Source organism: Pseudophryne corroboree, chromosome 1 (genome assembly GCF_028390025.1).
Source record: "Pseudophryne corroboree isolate aPseCor3 chromosome 1, aPseCor3.hap2, whole genome shotgun sequence".
Taxonomy (NCBI): domain Eukaryota; kingdom Metazoa; phylum Chordata; class Amphibia; order Anura; family Myobatrachidae; genus Pseudophryne; species Pseudophryne corroboree.
The window spans coordinates 730,587,249-730,613,062 of NC_086444.1; the positions used below are offsets into that span (position 1 = coordinate 730,587,249).

General features: G+C 47.6%; 1 protein-coding gene across 1 annotated transcript; it reads left to right on the forward strand.

Annotated features, from left to right (window-relative positions):
• Positions 1-1,033: 1,033 nt before the first annotated feature.
• Positions 1,034-5,030, forward strand: LOC134939895 (bone morphogenetic protein 2-like). The gene is made up of 5 exons (XM_063932138.1): positions 1,034-2,024; positions 2,309-2,451; positions 3,194-3,316; positions 3,630-3,822; positions 4,421-5,030. The coding sequence occupies exons 1-5, from the start codon at positions 1,718-1,720 to the stop codon at positions 4,825-4,827; spliced, it is 1,173 nt and encodes a 390-aa protein (XP_063788208.1). The 5' UTR covers positions 1,034-1,717; the 3' UTR covers positions 4,828-5,030.
• The last annotated feature ends 20,784 nt before the right edge of the window (positions 5,031-25,814 follow it).

Here is a 25,814-nt window from a genome sequence, read left to right on the forward strand (position 1 = left end):
GAGAAATGTAATTTACCATATATCTGCTTCACAATCAGTCAGAACATTATGGAATTTTCTCAAATAAATTGATGAAAGAATGAAAGAACCAAACAATCAGTTAAAGGAAACATGCAACTAGCACATATCAAATGACCATAAGGGACATATAAATTAGTTTAAATGGATGAACCTGGACTACATATGTGATATACCCCTGCTAAAGTCTACATCTAGATCATTTAAAAAAATAAAATAAAGCTTACCATACCAAATATGAATATCAAAAAGCTCTCAGATTAATCATCCACAACATGTAAAAAGTTGGACATACATCTAACCTTGAGAAGAGATCAGACACATAGGAAAGAGAAATAATACACTGTACAGAGTGTGAGTTCCACTTGCAAGATCAACCAGGTGCAGAAATGGGATGAGATTAAATCGGCCATTTGTGTATCAGGTACAATCGATCCAAATATATAAAATAAATGATTAATACTTTTATTTGCATTTCAAGAGTTCATTTAAAACATGTTGTTAAAGATAAAGCGAAATACACATTAACTGTAAAGAATGTAGATGTGAAAAATGAGTATAGCAGACAGGAACTAACAGTTGCAGTCATGTTTTTCTATGTGCCACCAAATCTGTTTTAATACTCTGCCCAAGTCATCTTGAATATCAATGAAAAGCCCCACTTTCCAATACACAAATACTTATATACAAGAAAATATAACCAGAAAAAAAAGTTTTCAAGAATTTAGTAGCATATAAAACTGAAAACAAACCCACCTGGTATTTTTTTTCTTCAACTAAAATCCTCTAAAACCATTAATCCATCTCATCAACATAGAAATGCATTCACGCCTTAAACTTGTTTTACTACTATTAGTAGTCAGTGCTTACTTACTGTAGCCATCTAAAATGTGCTTTACTAAGAAACAATCATCATTACAGAGACCCATCAGAATATGTAGCCTGTAGCTATATGTTAGGTGTAAAACATCACATCTATTAATGTAAATAGCACAAAAGGTTTGCTATAGAGGCATCATATTTCCTCATTGGAAATATTCACACCTTTGTCTTTTCACACCTTTCTAATTAATGATTGCAGCTAAAATTAACAGATTTTAGTATGTATTTTAAATGGCACAGTACTGTAACTAATTTGTAGGATATCTCCTTTACGTAAGACTTGGGCCACCTTAGGTGTACCAGTTATTTGCTTAACAGGGTTTAATTCATGCAAGTCAATGTTCTTCTGTTTGTCCCCATTAATAAATTCATTAGAAGGAAGTTAGACCCCCGCTGTGAGCAAACTTTCTTCATTCAGCCTGTTACAATGGAAAAATTTCACATTTAGTCCAGAAAAAATGATAAACAAACCAATCCTCTCCAGGTGTTTAAATCCTTGCTTGTCCTCCCAATACAAGACTAGTGGTTTTCCTTTAAAATAGGGTATGTACACAGGACAACAGCTTCCAGTTTCACATAAATTGTGTACTGTAGGATAATTGCTAACACAGCATTGCTAGTCTTGTTTCACACCTTGTTAGCACTGCAATTAGATTTCTTTACATTTACTGATTGCTGTTTTGCATACTTGACTTAATTCTATCTTGTTTTAGAGCTTAAGGGGCAGCTGTCTTGTAGCATTGTTATAAATTGTGGCACTGGGCACACAGTGGACCATTCAGCCACAAGGAATCTGAGAGAGTTTCAACCTGGAGAAATGGTCCACACAAAGATGCTGGGTTTTCTATGCATCATTATTTTTTTCCAAGCATGCACTTCAAGGCCTACTGAAAACACAGAGGACATTGCTGTGCCTGCCGAAAACCCTGAGCAAGTAAGATCTGAGGCCCTCAAAAGGCTTTTAGAAGTTTTTGGCATTGATGGCCCGCCGCATTCTCTGCATCATGCCAAACAGCCACCCCAATACATGATTGACCTATATAACACTGTAGCTGATGCAAATGGGGTCACCAAGGACCCAGATCTTTTGGAGGGGAACACAGTTAGAAGTTTCTTTGACAAAGGTAAGGACTGTTTTGGTTCAAATTATAATTCATTGTGCTTTTATCTTATTTATCATTTACAAAATCATTTTATATCAACTGACTGTTCCTCTTACTATGATATTATTATAATTTGACTTCATATGTTTTAAATGTTAATTATATGCATAAAAACATGGGATGTCAAAAATGTATCAAATTTATCTAAATACAAGAGGGATGGCCCTCAGAAAATTAGCACTGTCAGCAATATAATATATAAATATATATTTAAATTTGTTGCTAATTACCAAATACATCCTCAGTTCACAGTGACCAGATGTATTTTCTGTTCAACCTTTCAACTGTGACTAAGAGCGAGAAGATACTAACAGCTGAGCTGCACCTTTTCAAACTGAAACCCAGACCTACAGAGCACGCTTACTTCACAAGACATCACTACTGCCAGGTGAGGCATGGTCATTGAACATTTGTAGTGTTATTTTTTTCTTTATTATTTATTAACTACTTACTATTTTACCCATTACATAGTACATTTACAGACTTATTAGGTGACCCTTAAAAAATGTGACAGCTAAAATGTATAACATTTTTTGCAGTTGCTATGATAGATATTTATTTTTATGTTATTTTTATATTTTGTTACTTAATTTTAGCGGCTGCATTCATTTAACAAGTGCACACAACTTGTGACATAATAACATAGTATTATACACTGTACTAGCAAGCTGTAAAATTTGGCTTCAATAGATTACTTTGGGGGGTGGGGGGGGGGGGAAATTCAGTTGTTATCGCAGCCTGGTCCCCTCTAAAGTGACGGGAGATCACATAGGCGAAATTCAATTGATGCAGGTTATCGCACCCATTAGTGTCAGGCTTAGCCTTGTAAAGCATTTAAATCCAACTAAACTAATGGGCGCGATCGCAAAAAGTGCCATGTGGGCATCCAAACAGGTCACCTTTTCGCACATTACAGTTTGCCACCCCCAGGAGGTGCAGGCTAAAATGACGGCGTAGTTAGCTGGTTGCGCCCGACAGGAGCAACAACTGAATCGCTCCGTTGGGTGCGTTGGAGAGACAGCTGCTGGCGCTAACAATTGAATACCCTCATTTATGTCTTCAGATGCTAATCATGTGTTTGTTTGGAGATAAATTACTTTTCTAATGAATTAGTATTCTTTGTTTCACAGATAAGTGTGTATTTAGTTATGGACAAACATAAAATGCAGTTGCCACAAGGAAGAAAGCTGCTGTCTTCAAAACTTGTCCCTATCCATTCTTCAGGCTGGGAAGTGTTCTCCATTACTCAAGCGGTGAGTCACACTTTTTGTCCATTTTCTTTTTATTTACATGTAGTTTCTCCTTATAAAATGTTTAATTAATTGGGTCATTTGCAGTTTGGACCCTTTCTGCTTAATTATGTTGCCTTTGTCACTATAAAACTCAATATAAAATCACACTACCAATCTCTAATTACATACCATGGGTACATGCACCACTAACATAAATTATCATTTTCTTAAAGGTCATTTAACAGCTTCACCTCTTATAGAATGATGTCATTGCTTTGGTTAGGAATGTAAATGTAATAGTGCAATCAACATTGTTGGTATCTTTATCTGATAGGTCCGTGCTTGGAACGATGAAAGCCACAATCATGGCATTCTTGTAACGGTGAGAAATCTAGCAGGAGGGCACGCTGACACCAATATTATCAGATTTGCCTCTGGAAAAGACCATCATGAAAGCAAACACCCCATGCTTGTTCTCTTCACTGATGATGGTAGAAGGGGAGTTGTGTCACTGGGAAACCAGCCAGGTAAGAGAGTACACAAATGTATTTTGTCACTAAAGCTACATTCCTCGCTAATCTTCTGTCATATCTGTATGCGTAAGAATATGCTAAAACGGAGAACAGTAAATTAGTATTTCTTATTCTTACTAAATCATATACAATAAAAAGTAGTAATTTGGCTGGAATGAAAATCTGGTTATGTATGGAAGCAAATGACAATCAGCAATTTGCTCCCAAATGGCAGAAAACAGACAAAAAATTTTTTTTTCAGACAAGGTGGTTAAATCTATTTGATTTGACAGTTTTTGTCTACTTTCTGGGGATTGGGAGCAAATTGCTGATTGTCATTTACTCCCTTACATTACCAGATGTTCATTCCAACCAACCAACTAGCTGGATGGTTGGATGAAAGTTGATCTAGTATATAGCCAGTTTTAGTTTGAGTATAATTATAATCTACTCCCAATTTAATTCATAAGTTGGCAAGTAATTCTGAAGGAAGTGCATTAATACTTATAATACACAGATGTTCCTAATGATTATTACTTATAATGCACAAATGTTCTTAATAAACACTGATTTAAACTTGCTAACAGTTTTTTTTATATGGCTTTATATCTAGGTGGCCATCAGTTGGCAATACCCAATGAGCCTAATGCACCAGCCCCAAACAGGACCAGGATGACAAGAGCATTGCAGGAGGATGGACACCTGCCCTGCCAGAGACATCCCCTTTATGTAGACTTCGAGGAGATTGGCTGGTCTGGATGGATCATCTCCCCAAGAGGATATAATGCTTATCACTGTAAAGGGTCATGTCCTTTCCCCCTGGGACAAAACATGAGACCCACCAACCATGCTACAGTGCAATCTATAATTAATGCTCTCAAACTCACACAAGGTGTTTACAGTCCATGCTGTGTCCCTGACAAACTTTTCTCTATAAACTTGCTTTATTTTGATGATGATGAAAATGTTGTTTTGAAGCAGTACGATGATATGGTTGCGGGTACTTGCGGATGCCACTGAAGATAATAAGATAATTACTTGGAAATCAGTGGAGCACAGATACCGCTACAAGAAGTAAAAGCCCTATGAAAATGCAGGAATATCTGTGTATGTTCTGCATGTTCAATTCAATGAACATTTGTTTAGAAGCACTAGTGGATCATGGTAACAAATCTGTAATGGGTACTGTAATTAATTTTGGGGTCTATGTACCAAGCCTTGGAGAGAGATAAAGTGTATTGAGATAAAGTACCAGCCAATCAGCTCTTAGCTGTAATTTTTCAAACACATGGCAGTTGGGAGCTGATTGGCTGGTACTTTATATCCGTCCACTTTATTTCTCTCCAATGCTTAGTACATAGACCCCTAAATTAGCGTGATTATTTCCCTTTCATATAAGGCTGCAATTTAAAATCTGCCACACCTTAATAAAAATGATGACCAAGATGTAATGAAGTCAGAGTGCAGCGGCCGTGTGGGATGCTGGCCGAACTGGGATGGTTTTTTAAAGGGGCAAATGATTGCCCCTTTAAAAAAACATCCAAGGTCAGCCAGCATCCCGCACACCCACTGAACTTGGACTTCATTACATTGCGCCCCATATGTTTACCAGGTGGCTATGTAAATATATATATTTATATATATCTGCCGATGTACAACAGAAAGACATATTTTGTGCATTTGTCATAACAAAACAGGTTAGTCTATTTGATTTAGGGGACTATTTACTAAGCCTTAGCTGGAGATAAAGTGCATGGATATAAAGTACCAGCCAATCAGCATCTAACTACCATGTCAAAGGCTGGGTTTGAAAAATGACAGCTACTGTAGGAGCGGATTGGCTGGTACTTATCTCCATCCACTTTATGTCCATCTAAGGCTTAGTAAATAGACCCCTTATTAGTCTTTAAACCTACCACGGTCATTAGTTTGCCCATGTTTGCTTATCCACTTTGTAAATATTTAACATGATCATGTGATTTACTTTTGTGCTACTTGTTTATGTTTCTACATGAAGGTTGTTTTTTTATATTAATTTAATTTTTATATTATCACAGGTTAGAGAATAATGTATATTGTATATTACAAAATGAATGACTAGAAGTAACTATTATTCATTCATTCCTCTAATTGCCACTGTGTGGCCACTGCAGAACCACCGACCAAGTGTCAAGTACAATAATTTGTATTATATGTACATAAATAAAATGTTAATATATAATTGTCAACAAAAATTGTGTTTACAGCATTTGTAAGTGTGTAAATAAATTATTTTAAATATGCTTTATTTTAAACATTAATAAAGATTTAAGTACAAATGCAGAATAGGTTATTGTGGTGATATATCAAGTTTTAGAAGAATTTTGTTTTTACATTTTCTGCGATTATCTATACCATGGGTAGGCTGCTGTGGAACTACACATCCCAACATGACCTTCCACAGATTTGCTGTTAGAGCATGTAAAATACAGGCAGGATCATAGTGGGCCTTCCCCTACAGTCACTTATAGGAGCACTGCTACCCAAGGTAAAGAGCGGAGTAATGCAGGGGACAAAATAGGTAAAGACAGTAGCAATTTATAAATATTTAAAGAGCTCAAAGGCATTGTGGACCTAATTCAGATCCCTAAGGATATGAGCCACATGACACTGACAGGCAGATGTATTAAGCCTGTAGAAGGCATAAATAAGTGATAAAGCATGATAACGCACCAGCCAATCAGCTCCAATATGTAAATTGACAGTTAGGAGATGATTGGCTGGTGAGTTATCTCCTTGCACTTATCTCTTCTTTAGCCCTTCCCCTGGCTTAATACATCTGCACCACCCATACTGCTCATGGGCAGTACAGGTCCTGCATTATTGGGGGTGGTCTTCAGTTTGCCGGCTGTTGTGATCCCGGCGCACAGTATACCGGCGCCGGAATCCCGACAGCCAGCATAGCAACACTTTTTCTCCCTCTTGGGGGTCCACGATCCCCCTGGAGGGAGAATAAATAGTGTAGTGCGCGTAGCGCACCACCGTGCTCGCAAGGGGCTCATTTGCGCTCACCATGCTGTCGGTATGCCGGCGGTCGGGATTCTGGCGCCGGTATGCTGGTCGCCGGGAGCCTGGCTGCCGGCATACCATACTACACCCGTTATTGGTTGCACTGCGGCTGCAGACATCAGTAGATTGACAGTCTGCAGCTGTTTGGAAGTGGGGAGGGGACAGCAACAGCAGTCATTTTCCAAAATGGAGGCATGTCGCCTTTGTGTTGAGGGAGTGCTGAGGCCAGGATCTCTGTTGGAAGAAAAGATTTTCTGGCCCCTTTGTCGGAGCTGTGGTGGCTGGCTTGCAGGACCCCATGGGTCACACAGTTCAATGATGGTGTCGCAGGTGATTCGATGCTGCATCCTAGACCACAGCACTGGATCCCAAATGCATGCAGGAGGCATCTACTTACATCAAATACTTCCGATGCATTATCAAATTAGTGCATCACTGATGATTCCAGGGAGCAGCAACGATGCAACCTCCAACCACATCTAATTTAGGCCCAGTGTGCACATAATGGAAAAATCATTATCCCAGAAAAGTCGCTGAAAATATGCCGAAAATATATATATGCATCCGGAGCAAAGATATGTCAAACATGCATTACAACTATAAAACTTGCACCAGGTTTATATGCTAAGGGCTGATTCAGAGATGGACACTTCTGCACAGCAGCTTTATACGTAGTTGATATGAGAAAATATGCTAATGCCTGCAAGAGGCGTCTGAAGAAAAGAGACCCATTCTGCCTGCATCTCAGATACAAGTGCTGTGTCCGAAGATGCAGCATTGGATCACCATCGCAACCATCGTTAATTTAGTAAGAATTGTGAGTGACGGCACCTGCTAGTCATAATAAATATATATATATATGCATACATGTGTGTTCGTATGAGGCTCTGCCCCGTTGATTACACATTGGGGCATTCTGCTTGAGAGATATCGGGGGGCGTGCATACACTTCAATCCATTTGCTTTGTACTGGAAAACCACGGGTGCGAGCGTATGCAGCATAGCAGGGCATATCGTTGCTGTAATGCGTGCGTCCATGTGTACACATCACTGCAATGATGTATATATACTAGGTGCTTCATCGCGCCCTACGGGCGCTCTTCACACCGTCGTAGGGGGCTACGCCCCCTTCACCCCTGCACGTCTTTGTGTGGTTGAATATATGATTATATGGAGTATTACCTGCATTCCTACTGTTGTTAGAGGTAAAATATTGCGCAATGTAAGGGCAGCGGATGGTGATGGGGGCGTTGCCTCTTGCTACGGCGTGAACAGCGGCTGCAAGGCCCGATGTAGAGAATGTAGCGGGTGTGTGGGGGACCGTGGATGGGGGAGAGTGTCTGTAGATGCTGCAGGTGGAGGGGCGAATGGGGAAGGGAGTTGGGAGGTGCTGCGGGTGGGGTTGGGCGGGGGAGTAGGGTCCGGAGGTGCTATGGGTGGGGGAAGGGCGGGGGGTCGCGGGTGGGGAAGGGACAGGTGCGGGGGTTGCTGCGGTGTGGGGGAGGGTGTCTGTAGATGGTACGGGTGGAGGGGGTTTGATGCAGGGAGGGGGTGTGCGGATGGGTGAGGGGGCTTCGGGTGGTGGAGGGGCAGGTGCGGGGGTGCGTGGATGCTGCAGGTGGGGTTGGGAGGTGCCATGTGGGGGGGGAGAAGCATGGGTGGTGCAGGTGGGAGAGGGGCAGGTGCGGTGGGGTGGGGGACGGGGTCCGAGGGCGGTAGGGGAGGGGCAGTTGTGGGTGTTCCGAGGGTGGGGGAGGGGTATGTGGCACGGGTGGGGAAGGGAGGGGTGCGGGGTTTGCTGCTGTGTGGAGGATGGGGGTCTGTAGATGTTACGGGTGGAAGGGGGTTGATGGGGGTGGCGCAGATGGGTGAGGGGGTTGGGAGGTGCTGGGGAGGGGGGGAGGCTGCGAATGGGAGAGTGGATTTGGAGGCGGTGTGAATAGTGGAGGAGAGGGGGTGTGGTGGGGGAGGGGCAGGTGCAGGGCTGTTGGGGATGGAGTAAGGGTTCCGAAGGTGCTGAGGGTGGAGAAGGGGTTGATTGCGGGGGTGTGGTGGATGGTGGAGGGGGTCCGGAGGTGCTGCGGGTGGTGGAGGGGCAGGTGTGGGGGTGCGTGTAGGGGAGGTGGGGCGCTGCAGGTGGGGTAGGGGGTTGGGAGGTGCCGTGTGGGGGGGGAGAAGCATGGGTGGTGCGGGTGGAAAAGAGGCAGTTGTGGTGGTTTGGCAGATGGGGGAGGGGTCTGGAAGTGCCGCTTGTGGTGGAGGAGCAGGTGTGGGGGTGCATGGATGACACGGGTGGGGGAGGGGGGGTGCTGCAGGTGGGGTAGGGGGTTGGGAGGTGCAGTGTCGGGGGGGGGAGAAGCACAGGTGGAAGAGCGGCAGGCGCGGTGGTGTGGCGGATGGGGAGGGGGTCTGGAAGTGCCGTTGGTGGTGGAGGCGCAGTTGTGGGGGTGCGTGGATGCCACGGGTGGGGGAGGGGGGGTGCTGCTGGTGGGGTAGGGTTTGGGAGGTGCCGTGTGGGGTGGGAGAAGCATGTGTGGTGCGGGTGGAATAGAGGCAGGTGGGGTGGTTTGGCAGATGGGGGAGGGGGTCTGGAAGTGCCGCGGGTGGTGGAGGCGCAGTTGTGGGGGTAGCAGTGGGTGGGGGACGGGGTCCTATACACACAGCATGATACTGGTCTGTACAGCATGGACATATACAGACACAGCAACTGCACTCCTGTCCGCACTCACCACTTGTGGCTGGGCCCCGGCATTCCCATGGCCACTTCCTCACACAGCTGCAGAATGCTGCACACCTCCGACAACTCCTCCTCCGCTCCTCGGTGTCGTTATCCACAGAAGGCCCTGAGAGAGTCACCTCCTCACACAGCAGCAGCAGCACGTTCGGGTCGGTAGCCGCAGCCTCTTCCGCTCCCCGGCGCCTCCGTCAGGTGGACAGTGGACCGGCATCTCCCGAGGCTGTCCCTTCCCCACACAGCTCTAGCGTGCTCTGGTCCCCCGCCGGAGCCTCCTCCGATCCCAGTCCAGTAAAAAGTTAGTGAAGCGGGAGCGTGGCAGGCGCCCATAGGCAGCTGCCTAATGCTGGCGCCGGCCCTGATACTGAGCACTCCCCCAGGCAGCATGGCGCCTGGAGAGCTGCGGGTAGGGGAGCGACTTTATGTGGAGCTGGGGGCAGGAGTGGCGTGAGGCTGGGCGCCTGCACACAGACAGGTGCGGGTGACGGGGATGTGGAAGTGGAGGGGGTTGCGGCGTTGTGGTGACGGTATCTGGCGGTACAGTGTGGGCCGGGTGTATGAGAGAGGTTGTGGGGCGGGCGGCAGCGGTCTGTGCGGCTGTGGTGCGTGCGGCGTGTTGCCGTTACTGTGTGTCCGCATCTGCAAGGTGATGCACAGACATGGGGCGGCAGGGAGGGGACGCAGAGACGCGGGGCGGCAGGGAGGGGAAGCAGAGACGCGGGGCGGCAGGGAGGGGGCGCAGAGACGCGGGGAGGCAGGGAGGGGACGCAGAGACGCGGGGCGGCAGGGAGGGGACGCAGAGACGCGGGGCGGCAGGGAGGGGACGCAGAGACAGTGCGGGGACCCAGAGATGCAGGGCGGGGTCGCAGAGACGCAGGGCGGGGACGCAGAGACGCAGGGCGGGGACGCAGAGACGCAAGGAGGGGACGCAGAGACGCAAGGAGGAGACGCAGAGACGCAAGGAGGGGATGCAGAGACGCAAGGAGGGGACGCAGAGACACAGAGCGGGGACCCAGAGACGCAAGGAGGGGACGCAGAGACGCAGAGCGGCAGGGAGGGGATGCAGAGCGGCAGGGAGGGGACGCAGGGCGACAGGGAGGGGACGCAGAGAGGGGATGCAGAGAAGCGGGAGGCAGAGATGCGGGCGGTAGGGAGGGGATGCAGAGAGGCTGGGTGGCAGGGAGGGGACGCAGAGACGCAGGGCGGCAGGGAGGGGACGCAGAGAGGCGGGGTGGCAGGGAGGGGATGCAGAGAGGCGGGGTGGCAGGGAGGGGATGCAGAGAGGCGGGGCGGTAGGGAGGGGATGCAGAGACGCGGGGCGGCAGGGAGGGGGACGCAGAGACGTGGGGTGGCAGGGAGGGGGACGCAGAGACGCAGGGAGGGGGATGCAGATATGCGGGTGGCAGGGAGGGGATGCAGAGAGGCGGGGCGGCAGGGAGGGGATGCAGAGACGCGGGACGCAGAGATGCGGGCGGTAGGGAGGGGATGCAGAGAGGCGGGGTGGCAGGGAGGGGACACAGAGACGCGGGGCGGCAGGGAGCGGACGCAGAGATGCGGGGCGGTAGGGAGGGGATGCAGAGAGGCGGGCCGGTAGGTAGGGGAGGCAGAGACGTGGGGTGGCAGGGAAGGGACGCAGAGATGCTGTGCGGCAGGGAGGGGATGCAGAGAGGTGGAGCGGAAGGGAGGGGATGCAGAGAGGCAGGGCGGCAGGGAGAGGGACGCAGAGACGCGGGGCGGCAGGGAGAGGGATGCAGAGAGGCGGGGCGGCAGGGAGGGGATAAAGAGCCGCGGGTCGGCAGGGAGGGGATGCAGAGAGGCAGGGTGGCAGAGAGGGAACGCAGAGACGCGGGGCGGCATGGAGGAAACGCAGAGATGCGGTGCGGCAGGGAGGGGATGCAGAGAGGTGGGGCAGCAGGGAGGGGATGCAGAGAGGCGGGGCGGCAGGGAGGGGACGTAGAGAGGCGGGGCGGCAGGGAGGGGGTAGAGAGACGCGGGTCAGCAGGGAGGGGACGCAGAGATTTGGGTCAGCAGGGAGGGGACGCAGAGAGGCAGGGAGGGGACGCAAAGAGGCTGGGCGGCAGAGAGGGGACGCAGAGACGCAGTGCTGCCTATGTACTCTCTCTCACCTGTGAGGTTGGGGCAGCGTCCACAGTACCAGGTGTGCTGTCCCGCATCTCAGGCTTGTGCAGCCGGCAGGCCAGTCCCTGTCGTGTGCAGTCCGGGTCTCTGGGGATGGTGGGAGGCAGCGTTGTCTTAGGTGTGCGGAGGAGGCGGCGGGTGTCTGTACGCGGCGCAGGGAGGCCTATGAAGCCGCCATACATATTAGGAGGGATGGGTGGTGCAGGAGACGGACGGGGAGGCAGCAGTCAGGCGCGGGTGATGCTGCGCCGTAACTGGCGGGACAGTGGGTCCCAGGCGCGGCTGCAGTGCTGGGGGTGTGCGGAGGGCGGGAGGGGTGGTGCGGCCTGCGGCTGTCTGGTCGGCTGTGGTGCGGCCCGGCCACCGTGTCCGTGCTGAGGATGGGTGCGAGAGTCTGGGAGATGGTGGGCTTGTGCGGCGGGTTGGGATCGGTGCTGTGGGGTTAGCGGGTGTGTGTCCTGGTCCGTTATGCATCGGGTCTGGGCCGTCAGTGGCTGCATGTGGGAGCTGGTGGAGGGGGGTTTGGGAGGGGGTGCTGCGGGTGGCATTGGGGTGTAGGTGGCCATGGTTACCTGGCACTGTGGTGGGTCCGTCCCCTGGTGGCTTGTGGCTGGGGATGGTGGGGGGGATTGTGTGGCTGCTGCTCCCGTTCTGCTAGTGGTGTGCTGGGACAGGGGAGGAGCTGCTAACTCCTCCCAGCCCTGTGACTCCACCCAGCGTTAGAACTGCAGGCACAGAGTCACAAGGCAAATATATAGGAGATATATATATAGATATATATATATATATATAGATATATATAGGAGATAAACACATACACACACATACACACACACACACACACACACACACACACACACTATGGGGGCAGTGTATATTTGGCACAGTGGGGCATTGTATACCTGGCCCTGGTGGGGGGGGCTATGTATATTTGGCACAGTGTCGGCATTGTATAGCTGGCACAGTGTCGGCATTGTATAGCTGGCACAGGGGGCCAATGTATAGCTGGCACAGTGTGGGTATTGTTTATATGGGCCTGTGGGGGCAATGTCTATCTGCCACTGTGGGGGCAATTGTATAGCTGGCACTGTGGGGGTAATTGTATAGCTGGCACTGTGGGGGCAATTGTACAGCTGGCACTGTGGGGGCAATTGTACAGCTGGCACTGTGGGTGCAATTGTTCAGCTGGCACTGTGGGGGCAAGTGTACATCTGGCACTGTGGGGGCAATTGTACAGCTGGCACTGTGGGGGCAATTGTACAGCTGGCACTGTGGGGGCAAGTGTACAGCTGGCACTGTGGGGGCAAGTGTACAGCTGGCACTGTGGGGGCAAGTGTACAGCTGGCACTGTGGGGGCAATTGTACAGCTGGCACAGTGGGGGCAAGTGTACAGCTGGCACTGTGGGGGCAAGTGTACAGCTGGCACTGTGGGGGCAATTGTACAGCTGGCACTGTGGGGGCAATTGTATAGCTGGCACTGTGGGGGCAATTGTACAGCTTGCACTGTGGGGGCAAGTGTACAGCTGGCACTGTGGGGGCAAGTGTACAGCTGGCACTGTGGGGGCAAGTGTATTGCTGGCACTGTGGGGGCAAGTGTACAGCTGGCACAGTGGGGGCAATTGTACAGCTGGCACTGTGGGGGCAATTGTACAGCTGGCACTGTGGGGGCAAGTGTACAGCTGGCACTGTGGGGGCAATTGTACAGCTGGCACTGTGGGGGCAAGTGTACAGCTGGCACTGTGGGGGCAAGTGTACAACTGGCACTGTGGGGGCAAGTGTACAGCTGGCACTGTGGGGGCAATTGTATAGCTGGCACTGTGGGGGCAGTGTATAGCTGGCACTGTGGGGGCATTGCATGCAAGAGGTGGTGCTGGGGTTGTGGGGAGGGGGGTTTAGGTGGTGTGCGGCTCGACGGCGGGTCCCGCGGCTGCATGCTGAAGGATAGTGCTGGGGTTGTGGGGAGGGGAGGATGTGTGCTGTGCGGCTCGTCTGTTCAGCTGACGTCGGGTCCCGGCCAGCTTGTCCTGGAGCGGATGGCGGGTCCCGGGCAGCGTGTCGTGGAGCGGACGGCGGGCCCCGGCCAACGTGTTGTGGAGCGGCGGCATGCAAGAGGTGGGGTGCTGGGGTTGTGGGGGAGGGGGAAATCGGCGGTGTGCGGCTCGTCCGTGGTGCGGACGGCGGGTCCCGGCCAGCCTGTGTGTGCCGCGGCTGCATGCAGGAGGTGATGCTGAAGTTGTGGGGAGGGGAAATAGCTGGTGTGGGGTGAGGGTGTCTTGTGTGTGTGTGTGTGTGTGTGTGTGTGTGTGTGTGTGTGTGTGTTCGTCCGTTGTGCGGACGTCGTCTCTGGGGCTGCTTGCTGCCTCTGAGGACTGGGGAAGGGGGGGTGCAGGTGTCATTGGGGTGTAGGTGGCTGTTTTCGGGGGTAAACCTAGGGAGGGGTGCATGGTTACCAGGCACTGTGCTGCGTCCGGCCACTGGTGGGTTGTCTGTGGAGATGGTATCCGGATTCTGTGGCTGCAGTGCTGCTCCGGTTAGTGGTGTGCTGAAACTCCCCCCAGGCCTGTGACTCCACCCAGCGTTAGAGGGCCAGGCACAGACAAGGCAAATATATAGGAGATATCATAAAACTTTGCAATCAGTGGGTGATATTAGGTAAAGGTACTAAGTAAAATTGTGTCTCTTTTTCATAATATAATGTTTAACTGGTTAAAGCAGACTTAAATCACCATCAATGCTAGTAGCCATCATGTTAAGAACATTCACAAACATACAGTATATATACAAACAAAGTTTACAAAATGTGCCACAATTGAACATATCTCAGACAACATGATATACCTATGCACGTTAGATATTCCATATACACATCAATGCTTAGTTTTAAATGATGCATAATAAGTAATTTCTCCAAAAATGTTTCTTTTTTTACAGCGCCTTATCTCTTGTGCTACCTTCACTCATCTTCCATTGTTTCAAAGCAATTTACACACATTGTAAAACAACTCACACTTCTTTTAGGCAATTATTTGCATGTCACTATATGAATGGATTATATTTAGGGAAGTGTAAATCAGATGACACAAGTTACTCACCTTTAAAAGTAAATGCAAATACAGTACATTAGCAATTCAAGCATTTGAAATTCACCATCATCTAAAGATGTTAATTGTTTAGTGACCAAAATGAGTCTGTTTGTGGGATGATGGGCCTCTATTGCATAACCTACTATAATTGTTTTGAACTTTACATTTTTCTCCCAAAATACTGCTTCACCCTGCCTCATCCATGCAATATTGTGACTTTAGATTTATTGTCATATTTATTTTTAAATATGCAGTGCAACAAAATGTGCAACAAAATGTACAACCTCCACTCTCTGATGCATATGGTGCATTCAGTAGCGGATCTTGCCACGGGCAAGCAGGACTTTTGCCCGGGGCGCCGCCTTCCGGAGGGTGCCGCACCATGGCGAGATCCGCTGCTGCTGTGCCCCCCGCTGCCCGCTCTGTCCCGCTGCCGCTGCCCCCTGCTGTGAAGGGAACTAGACGTGTAGCGTCTAGTTTCCCTTCGTGGAGAGGACCTTAACTGTGCGGTGCGCGATGACGTCATCGCGCACCGTACAGCAAAGGTCCTCTCCACGAAAAGAACTAGACGCGTAGCATCTAGTTTCCCTTCGTGGAGAGGACCTTTGCTGTGCGGTACGCGATGACTTCATCGCTCACCGCACATCATTTCAGCGACGCTACTACTGTACAGGGGGCGTAACTGACCACGCCCCCTTATGAAGCCACGCCCCTATTTGCCGCCCGGGGCGCTAGAAGCCCAAGAACCGGCCCTGGGTGCATTATATGTCATACTACTACTGTATGCATTTCCTAGCCCATATAAAGGAGCACACTTTTGTCACCTAGAGTAAACCAGCTTCTGTCTCAGCCTTTGATATCTTAAGGTGCCCATACACATATGAGATTATCGGTACTATCCTTCGATTTTGACCACATCTGTGAGAGAAATCGAAGGACTGTATGCACATTTTAGTACCTTCCGACGCGATGCGCGGGCACGCCGGTCGAATATCGCGTCTCAAGATATTATGTGCTGCACATAATATTTATCGAATCACTGTGCGAGAGGCCGCTCCCATTCGGCGGTGACGTGCCCATCACGTGATTACCATGCGATCTATCGCATGGTAATCTTTTTGGCAGTTCAGGTGCGATTTCATCGCACCTGAACTGCCGGTGTGATGTCACAGGCCATCGCACAAGTGTATGGGCACCATTAAGAAGACAGGAGACCACCCATTTTATAGAAGAGACTGTTTCTCCTGTGAATTTCTGGACCAGTGTGACCCTGATATTTCTTTGGTGGAAAAATATACTTAGCTCATCATTAATCTTAAACTCATAACCATTACATAGCCCTAACAGTAGCCACTAGACCTTGTTAGGTTCCTGGTGCTCAGAACAAGGGAGATGTTGCGTAGTGAGTCCTGAGCACCAGAACGTGACACTGAAACAAGGTGTAGTGTGGAAATAGCCCCTAGCACCCTACCTCCGTTGTTTTACCCGTGTGGTCAGTTCACGCCTGCATGACTATGGTTTCTTGGGCCCATGGCAGCCGCGTTTGAAGGGCGGATTAGGTCTGCCCAACTCCAATGCCCCCGCAGGTCTTAAAGGGAGACAAAGCGTGAACTGAGACAGGGTAATAACAAGGGGACCTCTAACTGAAAGAACCAAAGCCAGGGGCTACTGACTAGCCTAAAACTAAATGTATGTGCGGCTTGCCGCCAAAGGAAAAGAACAACCAAAGGAAATGCTGTCCACACGCCGACACAATACTTTTGTGTACCGGCGGTGACAGCATAAGCAGAACCCTCTGCAAAACACCAGTAACTAAATATAACAAAGGAATACAGCGGCCTAGGCCGACGGACGCGGCAAAGCCGCTACTCACAGAACCGGTACAAATACTGGCAAACGGACAGGAACCCCCAATGCTGCCGACACAGACTCTCAGAACTGGAGGACAGGCAGAATCCCAAACGACAGACCGGTGGACACCAAGAAGCCAGAAACTCGACCAGGCACAGGCAAAGCCACAGGACTTCTGGACAGGAATGCTTCACGGCAGGACACGGAATCAGACACAGGAACTGACACAGGAATCGACACAGGAACCGACACCGGAAGCAGCTAGACAGACACTGCTAGACAGGAGCTCAGGCACTGGCAGGGACTAGCTCAGAACTCAAGAACACTGGAACCCAGGAAATATCACCAGCGTCTGTGAATTGCACGGAGCCAGCATATAACAGAGAGGCCTAATTAATTATGTCGTGCAGCTGCCCTGTTGCATGACTCCAAACTGACAAGATGCAATTAGCAGACAGGTGAGGCCAACCACATGGAAACAGGCTGCAATTACACAGACTCACCACTGACAGAAAACAATAATCTTCTAAACCAGAGCAAAGGGAAATCCTGGCCTGCAAGAGAACTAAAAACATAAAATATGAATGAACCACTACCTGTGGTTCATAACAGTATCCTCTCCTTAAGGGTGAGCTCCGAGCAGCCCATGACACCCACGGGGAACATAAACAGAAGTATAACATAAAATACATAACCAAAATGCAAAACAGGAATGAGCCACAGCCGTGGCTCATAACAGACCTACAGCAGGTCTTAGAATTTGCTCTGTTCTGGACACAGCAGGTTTTGCCTCCACAAATATTCATAGCACATCATATACTGATGGAAATGCACTGCTTTTAAGAGAAGTTAAATAACTTTGTATTTGTATTGCTGTGGCATGTACAGTGATACATAAACGAATACTAGGAAAGCAAGACTCACTGTCAGGCGTATATTTACTAAAGTGCAGGTATATAGAAGTGGAGATGTTGCCCATAGCAGCCAATCAGATTCTACTTATCTTATTTATCTATCTAGCACCATCTAGAAGATAATAGCTGGAATCTGATTAGTTGCTATTGGCAACATCTCTACTTCTTAAACCCCACACTTTAGTAAATATACCCTTCAGAATCTCTGCCTTTGGCTCATTAATGTCTTCCATTATTGAACAGAGTGTGAGAAAAGGTCATTCTGCTGGAACAAGGGGAAACAAAGAGGGCCAAAATACACTATAGTTAGAAATCTTTTGTAATTCAATTCACTGTAAACATAATCAATTAAACTACAATGTAATGAAACAGTTAAACATATCTGAAAGAGATTAGAAAGTGTCTAGAGCAGGGGTTCTCAAACTGTGTGTCGTGGCACTCTGGGGTGCCTCAGGACACTGGCAGAGGTGCCCTGGATTGGTGGTTTAGGACCAATTCAAATTATTTACGGTCAGTGTAATAGGCAAAACCAGTGCTGGTGGCTGCCAGTCATAAACTATGTGGACAGACAAAAGTGAATCCTGTCACTCACCACATAACTGAGCCTAAGAATGACCTATAAACACAAATTCATGAATTTCACTTTTTTCCCCTCTAAATTTCTCAATAAGAAACTTTTGGCCTAGGGGTGCCATGAAAAAGAAATATTGATACTCTTGGGCGCTGTGATTCAAAAAAGTTTGGGAACCACTGGTCTTAAGGATACTGAAGGACAAAAATGGGTCTCTCTTTTTCAGATTACTTCTGAAATAATAATGTATTAATGTACTACTGACTAAAACATACACTTAAAATGTGTGCTGCAGAAAATTGCACATTTAGGTCTTTGTTCTGAGTTGCATACCAAGATATGTTTTAAGGGAATATACCTTCAGAGGATGTAAACAATAACACACGAGATAAAACAGATTGAACTATAGAGCTGGGAGGAGTTTGTGAATGGAGTAAGCTCTTAAACCAATGTCTGATTTGAAAATAGTGAAACAGTTCATTATGTGGGAGGGAGAATTTATCATGTATCTGAGCAAATTAAAGAAAAGTAGTTCCATCTAATAGATAACTGAGAGTTTGAATATTGCAAGCATTCCATACAGAAATATTTAAATTGGGTACTAACTTACTTACAGGTTTTAACCACTTAACTGGCATGGTCAGATTTCATATGACTGCGCCGTCCCACCCTGTCCCCCCGTTTTTGATGAGGAGATCCATTCTGCAGATGTGCATAATATAATGTTTAAATATTTAGAAAAATACTTTTTAAACTGTATTAAATAAAACAAATAAAAAAAAAACATTGTTATTAACAGTTTTGAAGGAAAAAATCGTCAGTTAAGTGGTTTTAATGAAAGTGCTGCACATGGGGCAGTAAAGCCAGGGAGTTTGCTTATTAAATTGTTCCATGCTTGTAGAGATGAGGACGTAGAAGGAAGAATGGATAAGTTTATGGGGCGTAGGGCTTTTGGAGTCCACAACAAGTCTTCTAGGGGGTAATCTATGCAGCCAACATTTTCAATGTGTGCCCACAAGGACTCGGAATGGGAGAGTTTCCAGGATTTAAGTTGAGCAAGCAGACAAGCTTCTTGGTATAAAATCAAATCAGGGAGAGCAAGACCTCCTCGGTAACGAGGAAGGATCATTCTAGCACGCGCCATTTTAGGGGGATGTGATTTCCATAAGTATGTTGTCAAAATAATTCTGCATTTATCAAGATAAAATTTAGGGAAAGAATAAGGTATGGTGCGAAATAAATACATAAGCTTGGGTAGTAGAGACATTTTAAAGACAGATAAACGTCCTAGCCAGGATATTTCATATAAAAGCCAAGAGGATGTCAAGGTTTGAAAGGTAAGTATCAGGGGAGGTAGATTTGCGTCAAAAACTTTAGAGGTGGAAGGGGGAATATATATCCCAAGATATGTAAGTGAGTCAGATTTCCAATTATATGGGTATTGAGAATGTAAAGTAGCCGTGATTGTATCTGATAAGTGAATAGGTAAAGCATCAGTTTTAGTTGTGTTTAATTTGTAATATGAGTAAAGAGTGTAAATGTGGAAGGGAGGAGGAGGGGCGTGATACAAATAAAAGCACATCGTCTGCAAAGAGACAGAGCTTGTGAGAAAGTTGACCATGACTCAAACCGGGAAATGCTGTGTCTGATCTAACTTTAGCAGCTAGGGGTTCAATCCCAAGGACATACATCAAGGGACAGAGAGGGCAACCCTGATGCATACCATAAGAAATTGGGACTGTGTCTGACAGGAAACTGTTACTAAACACTCTTGCAGTTGGCAAACTGTATAATGCTAAGATTGATGACAAAATCTGATTCGAAAAACCAAATTTAGCTAAAACAGTACTCATATATAACCAATTTAATCAGTCGAACGCTTTCTCAGCGTCTAGAGATAATAAAAGAAATCCGTCGGTTTCAGAGGCCCTATATCAAATTCAAGACTCTGCGGGTGTTATCTGAGGCCTGCCTGCCAGACACAAACCCAACCTGGTCAGGATGAATCAATAAGGGTAAATAAGCATTAAGACGGGATGCTATCATTTTAGCGTAAAGCTTTACATCACTTTTAAGCAGTGCAATTGGTCGATAATTTTGGCAGTAGGCAGGGTCTTTTCCAGGTTTGGGAATTGCTACTACTTGGGCCTCCAGCATTTCTCTAGGGAAAGAGCCAACGTGGGTGATTTCATTAAATAAAGCAGCTAAGATATTAGAGAGACGGTCTGTAAAGGTAAAATAGAAATCATGAATAAATCCATCGGGACCAGAGGCCTTGTTTGTAGGAAGAGATTTAATCGCTGATTTAACCTCGAATACGGTCCAAGGGGCGTTCAAGGTATCTAGCTGATCAGGATTCAAAGAGGGAACATTAACAGAGGAGAGAAAAGACTGTATAGATTCAGAGATAGGCTGGAACGTGAGGGGATCAGAATGTAAATTATATAGCTGTATATAATATTCTGCAAATTGATTAGCAATGTCTAAGGGGTTCGCTAGATTAGAACCTGTAGAGGAAAAGACAAATTAAATTATGTTACAAGCTCGCTGAGCTTGTAGTCTGTGAGCATGCATTTTACCAGGTCTATTACCAACCAAGTAGAATTTTTGTCGTAGTCTATTTAGAGCTGCTTGAGTCCTAATAACTAAAAGTTTTTGTAACTGGCTACGAATTTCAGAAAGTTCCTTGCGTAATATCCGAGTGGGGTGTTGCTTATTTTTATCTTCAGCTACTTTAAGTCTATGTTCTAGGTCTAGTTGGAGTTGTTTGGCTTGTTTTTTAAGTGTAGCTCCAGTCTAAATAGCGAAACCACGGACTACTGCCTTAAATGCACACCAGTAGGTTTGCATAGAAGTATCAGAGGGGGAGTTAGTATCTGTGTAGAGAGAGATACAGTCAGAAATAATCTTTTTTGCTAACTGGTCAGATAATAAATGCAGAGATAGTCGCCACGGTCTAGGGGGTATGGATGTATTATTAATATTCTATTTACAATATAACGGTGCGTGGTCGGACCAGGTGATGGGTAAGATATCCACTGTACCAGAATCTTGTAAGATCCATTTATCACACAGCACCAGGTCAATACGTGAATATGAATTATGAACTGGTGAGAAGAACGTATAGTCTCTGCCGGAGGGATTGTGAAAGCGCCAGATGTCGTATAGGTCAAATTCAGCCAATACATTACGTAGCGCCAATGAAGGGCCAAGCCGGGATATGTAATAAGGATTGCACTGGTTTAGCATAGATTCCAGCAAGGGAGCCCGAGTGGTTATCCTCTATCAAATCTCGGATTACTCAGATTTCAAATAGGGTTGCACAAAATAAATCTGCAACTCAGGCTTTACAGTACTCTATGGCAGTCTGGCCCAGTTCTGGTACATCAGGGCTCCCCGCTGTATATTCACATAAACGTGCTTCTGCACAGATCATGCAGGATGATACCGATACCGATTCTGGTACTACATATGGTGATGGAGATGTGTTGCGGGGGGCAGCATATCTTGCAAAAGGGATGCAGTTAATGATAGAGGCTATTAGGGATGTGTTGAATATTGCTGATACAACACCCGAGCAGGTTGAGGAGGCTTACTTCACTGAAAATAAGAAAGCCTAGCTAACCTTCCCTGCGTCAAAGGAAGTAAATGCTATTTTTGAAAAGGCTTGGGAAAACCCGGATAAAAAATTCCAGATTCCTGAAAGGGTTCTGGTAGTGTTTCCTTTCCCGATAGAGGATAAGAAAAAATGGGAAAACCCGCCTATTGTTGACACATCAGTATCCAGAATCTCAAAAAAGGTGGTTTTACCTCTTCCAGGATCTACCGCCTTGAAAGAGCCGGCTGATCATAAAATTGATAATATGCTCAAATCCATGTACACGGCTTCTGGGGCAATATTACGTCCCACTATTGCCAGTGCTTGGATTGCCAAAGCTATAGTAAAGTGGTCAGGCACGTTACTTGAAGACTTGGATAATATGGAGAAATGTGATGTTGAATTGTTTTTACGTAACATTCAGGATTTGGCAGGATTTCTGGTAGAATCCATGAAAGACCTGGGTTCCATGGCTGCGGGAATTTCTTCCATGTCTGTATCAGCTCGTCGAGGACTGTGGTTGCGCAAGTGGTCTGCCGGCGCGGAATCCAGGAGAAGTGTGGAGACCCTACCCTACACAGGTCAGGCTCTCTTTGGGAAAGTGTTAGATGCGTGAATCTCCACGGCTACGGCTGGTAAGTCACCCTTTCTTCCCTCAGCTACTTATCAGCCGTAGCCATGGCTAAGGCTGGTAAGTCACCCTTTCTTCCCTCAGCTACACCTTTTCTTCAGCTACATCACAGCCTTTTCGGTTTCCCAAGCCCAGGAAGGCCAAGCCGTCCAACACCTTCTTTCCTGTGGCTACTGGTTCCCAGGAACAGAAACCTACTTCAGGTACACCAAAGTTCTCCACGTGATGGTGGACTGCACGCCCCGGAGATGGGGTCGGTGGGAGCGAGACTCAGGCATGTCAGTCACGTCTGGGTGTCATCCGGCCTGTACCCCTGGGTGCAAGATATTGTGTCTCAGGGGTACCGGCTAGAATTGCAGAATCTCTCTCCTCACAGATTTTTCAAATCAGGCTTGCCAGCTCTGCTGGCAGATAGGACTGTCCTGCAAGAAGCCATCCAGAAGTTGGTGGAGGCACAGGTCATTGTGCCAGTACCACATCATATGCAAAACAAAGGTTACTATTCGAACCTTTTCGTGGTACCGAAACTGGATGGTTCGGTCAGGCCCATCCTAAACTTAATATCACTAAACCCCTTTTCTGAGGGAGTTCAAGTTCAAAATGGAGTCTCTAAGGGCCGTGATATCAGGTCTGGAGGAGGGGGAATTCCTGGTATCCCTGGACATAAAGGATACGTACCTCCACATTCTGATTTGGCTGCCGCATCAAGCATATCTTTGATTTGCACTGTTAGTCATTTTCAGTTCCAGGCCCTGCCATTCGGCCTCTCCACAACACCGAGGGTATTCACCTAGGTGATGGCGGAAATGATTATCCTCCGCAGACAAGGGGTGAACATAATTCCATATCTGGACAATCTGCTGATAAAAGCATCGTCCAAGGAGAAACTGTTATGGTCCATAGATCTCCTCAGGCAACATGACTGGATCCAGAATCTTCCAAAATCACATTTGAAACAACCAGGAGGTTGTCCTTTCTGGGAATGATCCTCGACATGGAAGTGCAGAGGGTGTCTCTTCCAGGGGAAAAAGCGTTGGTGATACAAACAATGGTCCGGGGTGTCCTGAAGCCAACCAGGGTGTTGGTTAATCAGTGCATTCACCTTCTGGGAAAGATGGTGGCCTCTTACGAGGCCCTGCAGTACGGGAGGTTTAATGCTCGACCCTTCCAACTGGATCTCCTGGACAAGTGGTCGGGATCCCATCTAAACATGCACCAGAGAATACGTCACCAAAGGCCAGGATTTCACTCCTCTGGTGGCTGCAAGTGCCTCACCTTCTGGAGGGCCGCATGTTCGACATTCAGGACCGGATCCTTCTAACCACGGATGCAAGTCTCCGGGGCTGGGGCGCAGTCACTCAAGGGGAAACCTTCCAAGGAAGGTGGTCAAGTCAGGAAGCCGGCTTGCCGATAAACATTCTGGAACTAAGAGCCGTCTACAACGGTCTTCTTCAAGCGGCCCATCAGGGCGGAACGAAGAGCAGAGCTGCAATGTCAGAGGTAACAAGAATCATCCTCTGGGCAGAAAAACATGCGTTGACGCTGTCAGCAATCTTCATTCAAGAAGTAGACAACTGTTAAATGGACTTCCTTAGCAGACAAGATCCCCATCCAGGGGAGTGGGGTCTCCATCCAGAGGTGTTCAAGGAGGTAACAGATCTTTGGGGCATACCCCAGATCGACATGATGGCCTCTTGTCTCAACAAGAAGCCTCGGCAGTATTGTTCCAGATCGAGGGACCCGCAAGCAGTGGCGGTGGACGCCCTAGTGACTCCGTGGGTGTTCCAGTCAGTGTATGTGTTTCTTCCACTTCCACTCATCCCAAGAGTTCTAAAGCTCATAAGGAGAACAAGGGTTTAAGCGATCCTCATTGCTCCAGATTGGCCAAGAAGGGCTTGGTACGCAGATATTCTGGATCTACTGCAAGAAGAGCCAAGGCCTCTTCCTCTTTGGGAGGACCTGCTGCAGCAGGGGCCATTCGCTTATCAAGACTTACAGCGGCTACGTTTGATGGCATGGAGGTTGAACGCCTGATACTAGCTCGAAAGGGCATTCTGAACAAGGTTATTCCTACCCTGATACAGGCTAGGAAAGGAGTAATGTCTAAACATTATCATCGAATTTGGAAAAAGTATGTATCTTGGTGTGAGTCCAAGAAATTTCCTGCGGTGGAGTTTCAACTGGGACAGTTTCACCTCTTCCTACAAGCCGGTGTGGATATGGGCCTGAGGTTGGGATCCATAAAGGTCCAGATTTAGGGACCTATCCATTTTCTTCCAGAAACAATTGGCTGCCCTCCCTGAGGTTCAGACCGTTCAGAAGGGAGTTCTGCACATCCAACCTTCCTTTGTACCGCCTACGACACCTTGGGACCTTAACGTGGTGTTGCAGTTCCTCCAATCGGACTGGTTTGAGCCTCTACAGGAGGTTGAGGTAAAATTTCTTACACAGAAGACTGTCACATTGTTGGCCTTAGCTTCTGCTAGACGTGTGTCGGAGCTGGGGGCTTTGATCTGTAAAAGCCCATACTTGATCTTCCACGAAGATAGAGCTGAGCTCCGGACACGTCCGCAGTTTCTTCTGAAGGTTGTGTCGGCATTTCATATCAACCAACCTATTGTGGTGCCAGTGGCTACTGACTCCTCAATTTCATCAAAGTCCTTGGATGTTGTAAGGGCTCTGAAAATCTATGTGAGGAGGACTGCTCATCACAGAAAATCTGACTCTCTGTTTGTCCTGTATGATCCCAAGAAAATTGAGTGTCCTGCTTTTAAGCAGACGATCTCTCGCTGGATCAGGTTCACTATCCAGCATGCGTATTCTATGGCAGGATTGCCTTGTCCTACGTCTGTCAAGGCCCACTCTACTTGTAAGGTGGGGTCTTCCTGGGCGGTTGCCCGGGGTGTCTCGGCTTTACAACTTTGCCGAGCTGCAACTTGGTTTGGGTCGAACACGTTTGCAAAGTTATACAAGTTCGATACTTTGGCCTCTGATGATCTGATGTTCAGTCAATCAGTTCTGCAGGAGCCTCCGTGCTCTCCCTCCCATTCTGGGAGCTTTGGTACATCCTCATGGTACTAATGTGGATCCCAGCATCCTCTAGGATGTAAGAGAAAATAGGATTTTGGTTACCTACCGGTAAATCCTTTTCTCGTAGTCCGTAGAGGATGCTGGGCACCCGCCCAGTGCTTCCTTTTCCTGCTATCGTCATTTGGTTCAGTATAACTTTGTTTTAGTTGAGTACTGCATTGTTACTTGGTAAGTAATGTTTCAGCGGTTGCTGAGTTTTCAAGCTAAGTTAGCTTGATGTGCCTTGTGTGTGTGAGCTGGTATGAATCTCACCACTATCTGTGTTAAATCCTTCTCTCGAAGATGTCCGTCTCCTCGGGAACAGTTTCTAGACTTGGTCTGGTAGGAGGGGCATAGAGGGAGGAGCCA

Coding starts and splice junctions, on each gene's coding strand:
- LOC134939895 (XM_063932138.1), top strand. CDS start 1,718: ATGGTCCACACAAAGATGCTGGGTTTTCTATGCATCATTATTTTTTTC. Junction 3,317..3,629: donor TGTTCTCCATTACTCAAGCG/GTGAGTCACACT, acceptor TTTATCTGATAG/GTCCGTGCTTGGAACGATGA. Junction 3,823..4,420: donor GTCACTGGGAAACCAGCCAG/GTAAGAGAGTAC, acceptor CTTTATATCTAG/GTGGCCATCAGTTGGCAATA.